The sequence below is a fragment of the Brachycentrus maculatus genome, unplaced genomic scaffold, assembly GCF_059751285.1.
Source record: "Brachycentrus maculatus isolate JH-2025_06_01 unplaced genomic scaffold, ASM5975128v1 h1tg000693l, whole genome shotgun sequence".
Classification (NCBI taxonomy): domain Eukaryota; kingdom Metazoa; phylum Arthropoda; class Insecta; order Trichoptera; family Brachycentridae; genus Brachycentrus; species Brachycentrus maculatus.
The window spans coordinates 433,091-448,278 of record NW_028281425.1 but is presented as its reverse complement, the minus strand read 5'-3'; the positions used below and the strand labels follow the sequence as shown (position 1 = coordinate 448,278).

General features: G+C 37.1%; 1 protein-coding gene across 8 annotated transcripts in view; it reads left to right on the top strand.

The window, feature by feature from the left end:
• Positions 1-15,188, top strand: part of LOC148300557 (IQ motif and SEC7 domain-containing protein 3-like) — a 111,541-nt gene that overhangs the window by 67,418 nt on the left and 28,935 nt on the right. For 6 of the 8 annotated variants that reach the window (XM_088274623.1, XM_088274622.1, XM_088274619.1 and 3 more), the window contains 2 exons: positions 9,230-9,306; positions 10,157-10,553. In XM_088274623.1, the coding sequence (XP_088130749.1) occupies positions 10,405-10,553 (149 nt within the window). In that variant the 5' untranslated portion in view covers positions 9,230-9,306; positions 10,157-10,404. Of the gene's footprint in view, positions 1-9,229; positions 9,392-10,156; positions 10,554-15,188 lie in introns of all 8 variants that reach the window. The other 2 variants (XM_088274620.1, XM_088274616.1) reach the window with 2 other exon arrangements.

Genomic DNA, 15,188 nt, shown 5'->3' with positions numbered 1-15,188 from the left:
ATATGCTTGACCGGACTTCAACTCGATATTCACAAATGCCCCCTGCCCTTTCGGTGCTATATAATATTTGATATACTTACGGATATTATAGTACGTTCTATTAGTTTTCACTAGAGATCCCTCCTGTAATTGAGGCGTCATATGAGCTTAAGCGACATTACAGTAGTCATTAATTTGGTCTGAGTATTTTGTTGGATGAAAAAAAGGATTTTACATCACACCAATTCAAGCGCCAATGTTTAAAGCAAACTGTTAAACTGTCGCTTAGTTTTCGATTCCTCAAATGTGGTCATATATTGCATTATATTAACAGAAAAAGTGATTTTTCCCAACCCTAGAATCATTATCTTATTTTTACCATCTTTAAGGTATTCGGAGGATGTTATTTTCAACTCTCGATTTCTTAAATTGCGTTTTTCATCGTTTAGTTGACACATATTTATCCAATATTTTAGTAAACACGAAAATGTTTTCTTTACGTACGAACTGGGCGATTAATGAGTATTCTATGAGATTAATGAGTTAAATGTTACTACTACCCGGTATGTCAAAATCCAGAATGTTAACACTGTTTAGTTGAGAAAATAATAAACTAATATATGAGTAAAAACGTTACTGAAACGTTACGTTAGTGAAATTGTAAATTAAAACACTCGTTTTTCACCACTTACTATATTGGTAAATAACAAGCGTTTTCATTTACAATTTATCATGTAAATTTATCATTTACCACAAAGTGAATGCCGAAACGATAAATACAATATGAAATCAAACAAGTATTAAACCTTTTTTGTTTTGTTTTGTTCTACAGTAAGGGCGTTTGTGCACTACACGAAATTTTACACTCCGGCACGTCAGTTAGCATATAAAACGGATGATTGGCTTGGATTGGCTTGTGCTTTTATCCATCTTTCTTCGGATCGGTGCTCTTGATCCGTGCGTGAACACGTTGCGCGTAAATTCGATCACGCTAAACTGTCGTAGTTGCTTTTATTTTTTAAAACCGGACTGCCGGCCGGTAAAATTCCGTCTAGTGCACAAGCGGCTTAAAGCTTTGCAATTCCGTTGGTGAGGGCATTTCTCGCTAGTCCATTTAACCAATGAATTAACTGAAAGCTGCAATTCCTCGTTACCTTAATATGTTTCCCGCACAACTGTACATGGTTGGGAAACGGGTGAAGATTGCTATAAATCGCGACGATACGGAACTACATATCGTGAAATATTTACGCCATTTTAATTGCTGAAATGCCTCCCGCGGGAATTACCGCGAAGGTCTGAACGGAACAGTGTGAAACAAGGCTTAGAACTTGTAATTCGAGAATTATACGCTTTCATACGTTTTTAATTCCTTCTCCAGACGGAAGTAATCCCCTGGAATCCTTCGGCTTCGTGTCTTTTTCTCTGTACCTTTGTACATGTACGTATGTTTACTTGACTCGCTTTCGAACGGGGCTTTCGGTCACGTGGATACTCGCACTACAGAGGGAAATCACAATGTTTCGGGACGGCATCACGTGCAATAGTTGGTTTCGTATGTACGCGTACGGTAACGTTCAATTATTTGGCAGTGTTTGAAAATTGGCAGTACCTTGTTTAAATTTTGCCTACGGATAAACGCGGTAATTAACTAACAAATATAACTGATCTCCACCAAAAGTTTTGAAGTTTATAACATACACGAGAAATTATGATTAGTATGGATAGAGGTTCCCTGGTATTTCGATTTGTAGCATGATTTTCAAGAAAACTTATGCGACTTATAATGAAAGAAGAAATCAAGTTGTAACAGTAGTGAACCACATCCAAGACTAATACCAAATTTCAAATTTATCCGGTTCTCTTAGAATGTAGGTCCTCCCCTATATTAAGTGTGACAGTACAAAACGAGTGGTAAAGACGTGATATGTTGTCCTCAAGTTAAAAAAATACATTTCCAAATAGCTTTGTAGTATTATAATTTATACGCGGATTAGTTTCCCTTCCTCGCCTGAAATCCCGTTAAAAATTTAAACACCCGAGTGACACAGTCAGTATATGGCACTACACCTCTATACAGACTAGGTAGGCAGCTTAATCTAGGGAAATCCGCCCACCGCCGCCTACGGCCACCCACCGCCGCCCACCGGCCGCCCACTCGGTCGGGTTCCCATCACCCACCCGTTGGGCGGATATCGAGTGTTGCAAGTTGATTAAACTCTAGAGATTTCCTTTATTCGATTTTGATCGCAGTCATGACGTCATGATTGATTTGTTTTCCTCATATCCATTGGGTTTATGGTGCAGTGAGACTTGACTCTTTCAATGTTGATAGAAATAATGTTTTTTTATTACAATCCAGGTAGTGCAGTGTGCTTTTAATCCCATTTGAGATGGGATATGTCAGTAATTGAATAGTATTAGAATTGATCGGTTTGTTGTTGTTATTTAGGAAACGAAAGATTCTTCCAATAAATATATTGATTAAAAAATAGTTAAAGATAAACCTCGCCTATTTTACCGAGATGGCGCTCCATAAAGTATCGAAAATTATTACTATTCTGATCTTTCGATCCGCTGTCGTTTCAAACTTTACGTTATCTTTTATTTTGGTGCTTGGGGACGTTTTTTTTATATCATTCGTGTGATCCAAAAAAAGGTTGACTATATTTAGAATAACCTTGACAAACCTGTATTACGTTTATTGCTTTGAAATAATTGTCAAAAAGAACCTTCGTTGACACAAACCTACCAGCGAAATGACGTAACGGGCAATTTTTGGATGGAAGTCTATTAGAAAATTATAGAATGTTGAATGGTGTGACTATGCGTGCAACTAATTGGAATTGTTATTTATTAAATTTTGTTTTATTTTCCGTACCAATTATTCATACCGTGCCTTTAATATATCCGTTTTGTTCATACCCACAAATAAACCTCCGAATATTTTACCCCAATCCAACAATTTTCGACATTTTGTTTATTTCCATATAAAGTAATCGCAGCCGTCATGTTTGTCTGCCACATAATTATTGCTTTGGGTTTTATTTATCGTAAATTATTTCGGCACTTAGAAAATCAGCATTTGAAACGTTACAAAACCGATACAAGGGTCATCAGTCATCATCAATAAAATTTTATATCATTCGTGGGCGTATAATATTACACGCAATAAAAATTAACATACGCAGGTAAATTTTTAATACCAACTTAACTATTATATCATAATATTAACCCATTCGCCCACGTCACAAAAGTGGTTATTGTACTTTGAACTGCTGACGTTAGAAAGAGAGTCTGCGTCTAAAACATACCTTTCTATTAATTTATCATTGCATTATCACTATCTCGACAATTTTCGATTGTACTTGCTGAACTTTAAGATCACAATATATCAAACACAGTTCAAAATTAATTTTGATACCGCAAAATTGTGCCAAAAATACAGATAGCTTAAAATTTCATCACCAGCCTTGATGTATTAGGATTTTAATACTTCGTTCGAAACATAATTAGTTTTGTAAAATGATGTAAGATGTTTGTTTAATGTTTTTCTGGGTTGTTATGCCGTGTTACAGTTCATGCAGGCGGTGTAGGTTGCATTACTGCGTTCACTATCCAGACTGCACACTTTTACCTTAGTTTGTGAACTCCCTCTGTTTCGACAGTGTGGCGTTTTTTTGCTGATTTCATAAGGTCTCCAAATTTCGTTAGTGAGCCGAAAACCATTTCATTAAGTTTTTCTTAAGTTTCTTTTCATGTCACACATAACATTATATCCAGTTATGTGCAACGCTTTGGCCAACATCCTGGTTAAGGCAATCTGTCCGTTTACCATCTAAAGTTATGTAAAACTTGGTACGTCTCTGGGAGTGGCGATGAATGGATGTCAAGATGATTTTGGTGATTTATTATTGAATATTCATTATCTGAACTTTGTATTGAATCTTTTTAGTGGACTTGGAGGCCCATTACTGATGCTAATTGGTTTCCGCCTACTTCTTCCTGTGTTCTTTTCTTCAATACTAGTTCTTATAAACAACGATGTATGATCGATGTACGTATGATGAAATAAGGGAAAAGGTGTTTTGATTGTGCGGAGATAATAGATGAAGATTGGATGTTATGAAGAATATGTTGAGTATGTTGATTTGGTGTAAACATCAATCACAGTCCAATTAAATGAAGTAATGGTCGTCAGCCCCGTAAATGCCCAGACTTCCATATTCTTCTTCATCTTTGATGAGATGAAAAAAAAAATGAAGTAAGTTCGCAAAAGTCAAAGTCGCTGTAATCTTTTGTGATTTTTATTTTAAATATTTTTACATCGATCGTTGACATTGTTTTCTTTCTGATGCATTTGGAAACGCGCTCTTAATGCTGATGGGAAACATATAAACCTATTCATGTGCCTAATCTAATTTGCTCGATCAGTGTCCAGTATATAGGTCAATTAGAAACGTAATGACATTATGAGTAATAATCTCATAATGGAAAAGGCAGATGTCAGACATTTTTACAGTCTATTGATGTTGGACGTGTTCATTCGGACACAACAATTCCTGCCCACTCCACTGCAGTAGAGTGGCTTTAGACGTATTATTCGCTTCAGTTCATTTTTATTACTTTAGATTATGTATGGTTCATTACAAAACTTAAGTTGACGCAATGTAACATAAAGATATGTAGTATTATAAATTAATATAAACATGGTAACAGAGGAAAAACATATATGTAAGATTTCATTCCTAAAACGTGACTCGCTAGCGTGGAAGACGTCCAAATTGTTCGTTTGTCTTTGGACTGTGGCTAGAGTATCCAATTTTTCACAGTTATGTCACAGTTTAAGGGCGTTTTCCATGTGGTATTTATAAAAATGCTTTAATTATGGTATTCGTTGGATTGTTGTACTAAACAGACGTTAACCTGTTAGTTGATGTTTCGAATAACTTTTAATTATAATATAACAGTAGAGAGGGTAAACTCACAAGAGGACGGTCTCCCGCAAGATGAATAAACCAGATGAATGACTTAACGGGGTTCTCCCCAAACCGGGAGGAATGGTGGCGAATCTTACACGACATCCCAGGAGACCACACCAGCTAGGCAACAGCTAGCAAGAACACAACGAAGAGAATAGTGTATAAATACCCTTAGTTTATTACTGTATGCTTTTTTTCCTTCTAGCTCGTCGTCTCCCACTATTGGATGTCGGCAGTCAGCTCTGTATGCAACGCTCTATCGCAGAGTATTTATGTCTATCTCTTGATGTGTCTCACGATATTACACTTTATTCCTCATTCAATCTTTCCATCATAACAAATTGAAAAAGGTGATACCGTTTCTGACTTACCACATCTCAAAAATATCCAAGTTTCCTCCTTTTGATAGTAGCCCCAGATTTTCCCGCCCATCTTGACCTCTTCATTCGTAACTCCGTGGATCGCATCTTCACCATTCTCTGGTAACACCATATTTTAAATGCCTCAAGTCTTCTCTTTTAAGGTTCAAGTATCGCAGCCGTATTGGATTAATGGTATGAGAGTATAAAACTTTCATCCCAAGGCCAATTATTGTTCAGCTATCGCCTGCGCACGTACTGGCATTGTGTGACGATGATTTTGCGTTTGCTGTTGTCAATGTTTATGCGTGCACTTCCAGTAATATTGTGATACCGTGTGATATACGGTACAAGCGGTCGGTGGTCAGGTTTTCTCGCTCGTGGGCGCCATTCTTCCTATTCACTTCACCACTCTCCGCTCGCCCGGTCCCGATTCTCGTATCACCCATCGGCCCCGGGGTACGCAACCTTCGGTCCGTATCTAAGTAATGCAAGTAAACATGGCCACGCTAATCCATGGTGATTACGATTTTCTTAATTTTTTCTTTATTAATCATTTTGCTGCATTAGAGTGTAAAACGGCAAAATTTCTGAGGTTTCTTAGTGAGTTAGCAGTTCTAGCGTATTCTTATTTTACATGACACCCGTAAAACACTTATTCTTCTTCCTCGCTCCATCTAACCTTATCGTCTTTTAGACTGTTAAGTCAGCTCTCCTCATCCTCAGGTTGTGGGTCTTTCTATTATATACAACGTCACCTAGGCAAGCATTCGAATCATGTTATCTTTCTGTAGCATCCATTATTATTTTTTATGTTCCTCTAGATGTCTTTCGATGAGGATCCATGGCGATCACCTGGTTTACAATATTTTTCAGGTTCTCTGCGTCCTATGTGCCCATACCATCTCAATTGCCTTTCCTCTACCTTACTATTGATACCAGTTACACCTAGGCTTCCGCGAATGCACCGTAAAACACTTATTTATCAAAATATATTCCGATTCTCGATCAATCAATGCAATAAATTACTATCAATAGTGAATAAAAATTGTCATTAATATTATCACATCATATTATTCCGATCCTCAGAAAAAACATCGCTTTTTCCTTTTTACGGTGGCAGTTTTTTTCGCAAATTGGAAAAAATGTTTTTTACTCCTTCCGTTCCTGTTCGTGGCGATTGGGCGCCACGGTGTCACACGACACCGTCGATAGCATCGGTGTGTAGGCGTCATTCTATAACATTTAATGCACTTATATCATACAGATTGCAATATATACAGTTCTGTGCTCCTGCTGCCTGCTGCCTGCTGCCTCTGGCTATATGGTGTGCGAAACGATTCCGTATCGAGACCAGCACCTTGACAACTGACGAAAACAAAGCTCTTATCCAATATAATATTTACAAACGCTTATTTTAACACATTTAATATAACTGAAAAGAGATTTACGTGTAGTCTGCCTGTAAAATTATGTAATTACTGCTATAAATGCCACTTTATTTGATAATTTTTAGTATTATGTCTGGTTATTTTATAATTTTTACGTTTTTATTTAGTATATTTTGTTTGAATTTTTGTTTGAATTATATCAAATTTTCTCAAAAAAAAATCATTTAATACAAAATCACGGTTAAATAATGATCTTAAAATCGGAATAGCGGTTTGTAAAATCATAATCGTTTTTAGAAATTGAAATTCGAAGATGATTTGTTTGATTGATTTGACAACTAAAACACCATTTATAAAATCTGAAGTTGGCGATAAACCCTTGAACTCGTTTTCCTTTGCGGCAGATGTAAAGAAGTGAAAACAATAATCTTTACAAATACTGACATTTAAGACCACGTATGAGGCTACGCGACCTTCGTACTAAGAACATCAATCGAGGACGCAACAACATAATCTCTCGTGACACTGTGCCGTATTTGAATAGTATTATTTTCCGCTATCGTTCGATAACAGTCCGGTGTATCGATGATTGACGCCCACTTCTGCGGAACGCGACCGTTACAAACACCCTTGCTCCGCGATTTCACAGTGGGTACAGTTGCATTTTTGTGCTCCACTGGAACCGTTCCATCATACTGCCAGTTCACACGGCAATGCACTTCGCCTGGTAAATATTTAAATCGATTAATCGACAATCCATCTACTCGATCAGCGGTTTTGAACCTTCTACAAACTCTTGTAGATGATATTTTTCTTGAAAACCATAGCGTGAACATTTTTTAACTTTTTTGTGACCCGCAGTTTTACTGAAAGCAAATTTAAGATAGATAGAGATGCTAGATTTAAAATGGCTCGAAAGATTAGTGGTAAAGTGAAACAATTCACCCCTACTTTATAACTCTTTCTTTATTCTCTTTTAAGAAAGAACAACATTGCAACGTATTATTAGACTATTCCGATGAATGTTTTGCGGCGAAAATAATATCCATTTTGGTTTTGTTTTAAACCATCAGAGAAATCTTTTAAGCTTTAAAGGACTTCATGAAGATTCGAAAAATCTTTCTGTTTGCCAGTGAGGTGTTTGGTGGTTTGCCTCTCTCCGGTAGTTAACCATATCTCTTTGTACGTCTTACCTGTATCATGTATTTTGAGTGGAATTTAAACATTCCGTTTGTATTTTTACCACGGCTTCCTCCAAACTGGGAGATGTTGGATGGATTCCTTCCGTGTTTCCGACCGTGTCGTAGAATTATTATTTATAATATCGCCTTGATGATCCTAATCTTTCGTAAATACTCTCCTTTGTACCTTACCTCTCTTCCTTAACATTATTCTCGATCCTATTTCCTTTCGTTGTCAGTTTGGAATGTACCCACAACTTACTTATTGATTTATTACTACCCATTTCACTGAACAGAGACAAAATGACTTTATGTTACGAATGCCTACTATACTCTAGCTTTCTGCATCCAGAGGTGATCCCGCATGTGTAACACCTATGCCCCTATGTATTTTTCTTTAAAATCCTAAGATTTTTTTGCAAACGTCACGCATAGGGAAAATCAGTCGTCAAAATTTCTTCACACCTTAATATATTTGCGCACCTAATATATTTCTGATACAACCAGCATTTTTCTTAATAACGCTAATAAGCGATGTCGAAGAGTCCGCGCTTCGAACATGTCAGACTTCACTTTAAACAAAAAAAAAATTATTATTCTGTATTCACTTATATTGCGGCTTGAGCATACTCACTTTGTGTATCCAGTACATATTGCAAAACAGCTGTGCGGTACAAATCTATTTGTGAATGCGTTTACTCGTATATCATAGTTTATTCGTGTTAGCGTTTCATTTATATCTCTAAAATCTAAAACTTAGAATATTTCTTCTCTTTCCGTGCACTTAAATTGTGAAATTTGTACACAGTGATATATATATATACGAGTACCTTGCGGATATTTATTAGTAGGTTATAAAAAGCGCCAATCCGGTTTTTCATCATCATTAAATTAGTCAAATAAAAGACAAATAGTATTTTGTATTATCATTATTATGAGTTGGTTATTGCCCGCCTCCGTAGTGTAATGGTCAGCTCGCTTGGCTACCGTACTAGAGGTCCCGGGTTCTATTCCCAGAGGTGACGGTCAAATAAATATAAATGATTTTTCACTCTAATATTTATTCACTATTACCCTGGACTAGTACCTGAAGCGGAGGGCTGATCACCTTTCCTTCGTTTATATGATGCAGTGCCCTATGCACCATCGCGTGCGGATAAGGGTTATGAAATTTGAATTGAATTGTTGGTTTATTTCTATGATAATACTCGAAGGATTTCGTATGTTTTATTTGTAATCGGTACATTTATATTCCTCGATCACACGCATGTTCTATGTTTCCTATCATCTTCGCCCGTCTACATCTTTGCCTGACTCGCTCCTTTCTTTGTTTCCAGAAGCCTCCGAACCTCGGCTTGCGGCGGCGACCCGCGCCCGCCCGGAGCTCGCCGGACCGTCCCCCGGCCGACTGAATGTACTTACATCAGATTACCTCCAACTAATATCACCGAGGGCTCTTGCATCCAGCCCCCCTTCCTCGAGCACATTTAGCTTTAAGTGTAAATTATCAGCCGTGTATAAATACATGTGTACATATATAAATGTTCTGGGTGTTTGGGTGTTCTGGGCTTGTGGTGGGATGCTTAGATTCCGAGTAAATGCTTAGACACGTCACTCGTGGACCGAAGCCAGTGCCTCGGTTACGAAGTTTAGTTTATAAAGATGTATAATTTTCCGCTGTTTCGGTAAAGGCGGATATGTTGATAAAGCTAATTTGGAGATGGGTATGCAAATTTCAAGGTTTGAAAAGTGTCCGGGGATTAGTCGAGCGATCCTTGCTTCAATGTAAGCAAATTTGGTAGAACCGATTAAAAACATTGGACGCTTTATAAAATTGAAATAAAAACCCATCTCCGTTTAACTTTTAACACACCATATTCTCATTATAAGACTTATACTAAGGTCGGAAACAGTTGCTAGTGCAAGCAGCTTAAAGCAGTCAGGGACAACTGTTGCAAACTGCCGCAGTTGGGAGTTCCGCAGTTTCGGTATTAAAATCTCATTCTGCCCACATTGGTGCTCTGAGCAGTTGTAATCGACAGTTGCAGTTGACTTGCTGTCGAGCGTGCGCGAAGTGATTTTTGTTGTTGAAACTACAGAATGTCCACCTTCGGCAGCTTGAAGCGGTTGGCCCCGACTGATTGAAGCTGCTAATCTCTTTCCGGCCTAGTAGGAGCTTATTTCGTCAATCAAGTGTCTAACCATTTACTTCGACTCTAACCTAGTTTATAAAGCATTTCATGTTCGTTTTTTCTTCAATCTAGTAAAGTTACCATAAAAAACAGACTAAAAGTGGTTCATTGTAAAATTCTCATTCGCTTTCGCGCAATCCGATCAAAAGTTAAAAATAAATAAATAAAAACATGCGGTACTCTCAGTGGGCGTTATGAAGATCAAAAAGGCAAAAGCGAACATTTCAAACAGTTCCGTTATGTCCACGCTGCGGACGCGCGAGTAGATATCGCCTTGTCCGGATCTAGGAGCGATGGTAGCGGGGTGATCAGGCCGGAGGATGGCCACCATGGACCTGTCCAACGAGATAGTGCGGCTGCGCGCGGAGCTGGAGGCGGTCACCGCGCAGCGCGACCTGCTGCTGTGCGAGGTGGCCCTGCTGCGCCGCGACCTGGACTTCAGCGAGCTGCGCCAGATGCAGGACGACAGGTGATATGCACACTATTATTTCGGTGCGGAAGCACAGCTGAACGAGCCTTCCGGCGTTATCTCTTTACCCGAAGCAGAAACGTGCGTAAAATTGAGATCGGAGCAATTTTGACCTATTTTCATATTTTAGCAATAAACTTTCACTAGATTATCCCTCCTCTGTTCCCAGCACGGATTTAAATTAAATATCTTTAGTTAGTTTGAAGAAACGACAATCCACTTAATGATCCATACACCTTGTACATAATAAGCGAGGTAAATAATAAATGCAATACCCATCTATAAAAAAAGCTATAAATGTTGTCGAACTCAAATACGTTACGTTTCATTGCGCAAATCACTGAAAAATACTCACGTACTGTTTAGACTTTTATGTAGATTAGATGAAGATTAGCTAGATGTTAGATATCATTAATTAGATTTATTATTAAAGAGTAACAAATTGTTATTAAAAAAATGTATCTAATTTATGTTGCGATATAAACGTGAGTATTTACGGTAAGATGAAAAAATATAAAACTTCTGTGTTTCCCATATTTAGTCGTGATTTAAACACTAGCGTTTTGTATATTGTTTTTCTCCAACTCTTCAGTACCCACTATTTGCATGGAACGAAATCCTGATGCCTTATTACTTTCTTCTCTGATTTACTTCGGTATATGGGATAAAAAATGTATATAAATATTTTTAATCGAATTTGCATTTGTTTTGTAGAAAAATATGCTATGTTGTTAATAAAAATAAACTTTAAAATGATGTATCATTCTACTAGGAATTTATGTTATGCTTATTGACAGCTGGTTCGCTTTTTAAGGGCATTTTCAAAATATTTGCAACTGTTATTGATATAGTATGAAACGACCCTTGTAAGGCGACTCAGTTGCCTTTATAAGATTCCTAGTATAATCTTGAATACATAAAAATACTAACGACTAAATAAATTGATAACGATAGTAATGGTAACAATAAAACATCTTTAATAATTATTTTAAAAAAACACACACACTTCTGATGTTAGAGAATAACCCCGAAGCATGTTTTACTATTAGTATTTTAGTTAATACGAAATCATTTTTTTTTCTTAAGTATGATGATTTCCAGTTGTGATGGCACGAATGCCTTTTAAATATTTTATTTAAATTTTATATTTTTAAATCTCTTCATCAAAGCGAGTTTCTCTTAGGAAAGAAAATGGGGGAAGAAAGGGGAAAGCAATACCTAGTCCAACTGAAAAAAAACTTTTTTCTTGGATCGAACCCGCAACGTTAGTTTCGTAGTCAGACGTTTATCCGTACGTATCATAGTACCTGACGACTGTAAATTTAATTACGCACTGCCTTATTTCGCTTAAATCAGGAATGGAAGTATACCATCGAATTGCGCGTTAGTTTTCTTTTTATTTCGACAATTCTAAAATAAATTTGCTGTCACGATTTATGGTTTATACATGTTTTTAGAATAAGTAATCTACGTAACTACAAAGGGCCTTTTGTCTCCGTCGTAAGACAATGAATAGTGGACGCTTTTAGGTGATAAAAATCTTCTATTTTCTCTATGGAGTCTGCCTATTTTAGAAAGCCCTAGTATAGTAAATATACGTACTGTCGTCATTCGTTCGACAATTTGTAGCCTACATTGTAAATTTTTTTGTAAAATACAATATTATGATGTTCACAAAACTTCTTATGACAATTGGAATTGAAGACGAACCCGGCAAATGTTATTATATTTTTATATTATTTGTCATCATTCACATTTTTACATTTTACATTTACAGTAATGTATGTGCCCTTTCTGTTTGCTATTTTACAACTTTTTGGAAATTCGGCGGGTATTATATAATAACCGACGTTTCTTTAACAAAGCATGTCATTTAACTAGGACGTGTTTTCCTGTGTGTGTATTTTTTAATGCACGGGTAAGGATTGTTTAAGCGTATAGATGATCATGATTGATTACCGAAGTTTGCTACCGAGCGCTGTCATCGTTCCTGCAATATATCGTATTATTTGTCGAATTAACCCAACACGACATGCTGATATTAAAGTATTACCGTCAGGAAGAAATATGTCTAGTATACGGTAGTTGGCGCTTTAGTAAAAAACGAGCCGCTTATATTTTCAGTATTGAATTTTTTGCGTCGTATCCTCCTGATTTCGCGCGATTCTAACGACTTGCCGCTTCGTCCATTTGAAATTGATTGACTCCGATTTTCAATGTTTTTTGTCATTCATTTCTTCTCAAAATCTGTTCTTATCTCATCACTTTTAATCCGACGAGTAATTTTCTTCATTTTCCACAGTCTGATAGAGTTTTCGTAACCACATAAGTTCAGGCGTTGTGTCATTATTTCACACTAATAACTTACTTATCGAACAAACCTTGATACATCGAACATAAATATTATTATAAAGTTAACACGTACATAATATAAAACGTCAGATTGACGAACGAACAACGATAGCGTTTACACTAGATGCCACCTCTGTCGGCGCACAGTCGAGATCAATGAGAATGCCATTAATTTTCCTGTTAGCTGAATTCTAAGACACCATTTACTTCCCTCTCACATCATTTACTGAATCTCGTACGGAGCCTCAATTTATGACAAAACGCTTCAATTTAAAGGAAGCGACGAATTATTACGCTATTAACTGAGATAATAATTCTAGTCTAGTGATCGGCACGTCGTAATGGCTACTCCAAGTTCCAGGGTCGATTCTCCCCTCAATCATAAGAAGAAATACTTTTTTCATATCGAGGTAGAATATCATTTTTACTAAATTTGTCACTAAAATTCATCTAAAATAATACGAGTAATGAATGCCGTCACTTGTTTCGTTTTTCGTTTTTCCCCGTATTCTACGAAATTGTCTGCCGGTGATGTTTTCACGGTTTGCTGAACTCGGCTCGCGAGTCAAATCCTAAAGTAGAATTCTGCAAATTGTCGACTGATGACCACTTCATTGTTTGCGATTCACATACAATAATAATAACTCGTCAAGTTGGATTATGCATAAAGAGTGATTCACCTCGGATGAAAGGAAGTGTCCCGGCCATATTTGGTTTAGTTTAGGTGGGAATTTCCCATAATAATTTCACATATCTGGACCATAGTCCTTTTTGGACCTGACAATATTCTTCTTCTTCTCATTCTTGATGAACCACGGAACTTACATAGAATAGAGAGAGTCGGAGAATCAGGGAAACGTAAAATGTAATTTACAACCACTACTTGCGTCCAAATACTTGTTCACAGATCTGTATTGTTTCCGCTTAGGAGTTTTTAACATTTTTGTCATCTCAACATAGATGAACTCGCTTAACCAAGCCTATGACGGTCGTAAGTCCTGTAAAGCCCAGACTTCAGTATTCTTCTTCATCTATGTTGAGATGTCAAAAAACCGTAATAATGATTATTATCGGTTATACTCGGGTTTTGATTTTGTCGTAGTATCGTGGAGTCTAATCAGAAACCTGTCGTTCAATCTCCAGTCTTTTTCTAACCCTTATCCGTACACAAAAGTGCATAGGACACCGCATCTAATCGACGCAGCGTTATCTTGATCGTTGTTAATACTACGAGAGAAAGATTATCACTCCAAGGTTTGAATATCGCGAATATTTATTTGACCCCCTGTGAATCGAACCCGGGACCTCCAGAATGGTACTCGAACACTTAACTACGTAGGTGAACAGGTTGAGCGTATCCCCATTTTAACACATCATTAAAAAGGAACAATTTTAGTAATATAAATTTATATTTGAAAAATATCCTAAAACATTTATGAAATAAATCTTCTTTATTTATAACCACTTTTTGTTGGTACTTTTCTCCAACCGGTTACGACAAGAACCTTCTCATCACCAGGGTTAAAAAGTACTGATTCTAAAACATTGCAATATCCATAGTTAGGTGAGTAAACATTCCAGAAAAATATGCCAATTACTCTTCGTTTTACCCTTCTGACCGTTCGAATTAGTCGCTAAAATGTATATAATTACGATTCGATAAGATGATGATGATGGTGACGACCGCGCTGCGGCCGTAATTATCGCGCGGGGTAATAAATAATAATAAAATGGTTGCAAACATTTCGGAAATCAATCAGGCAGATTGGTATTGACTCGGCCATGATTGATTGCGCGCAATATTGAATCGGCCAGAGGAATTATGGCCCAGCGCTTGTGCGAGTATTATCGAGCCCATCGACCGACCTACGCACAATAGCGGTCAAAACGTCCGCACCGCCAAGTTTCTAATTCTGCGCATGCGAAACGTACAAAACATTTAAATATATGTATGCGTATAACATATATTCGGATTGAAGCCCGCCAATATACATATATTCTGTATAAGAAGTTTCATAAATAAATACATATGAGGCACGATGAAAACGGATTGAACTAGATAAAAATACAATAAATTGTATTTTTTTATTTTATTTTGGACGGAATAACCCGCAAAGCCTCCACTTTTGTCTGCAGTTAGGATAATAAGAAAGGAGGGAAGGTAAATGTGAAAAATACATCACGAACACCCAGACCAATTGAAAATAAATCTTTCTTGAATTTATTTCGCAATTGGCGGGAATCGGACCCGCGACGCCAGTTTCGCAGCCGAGCGTCTGCCCA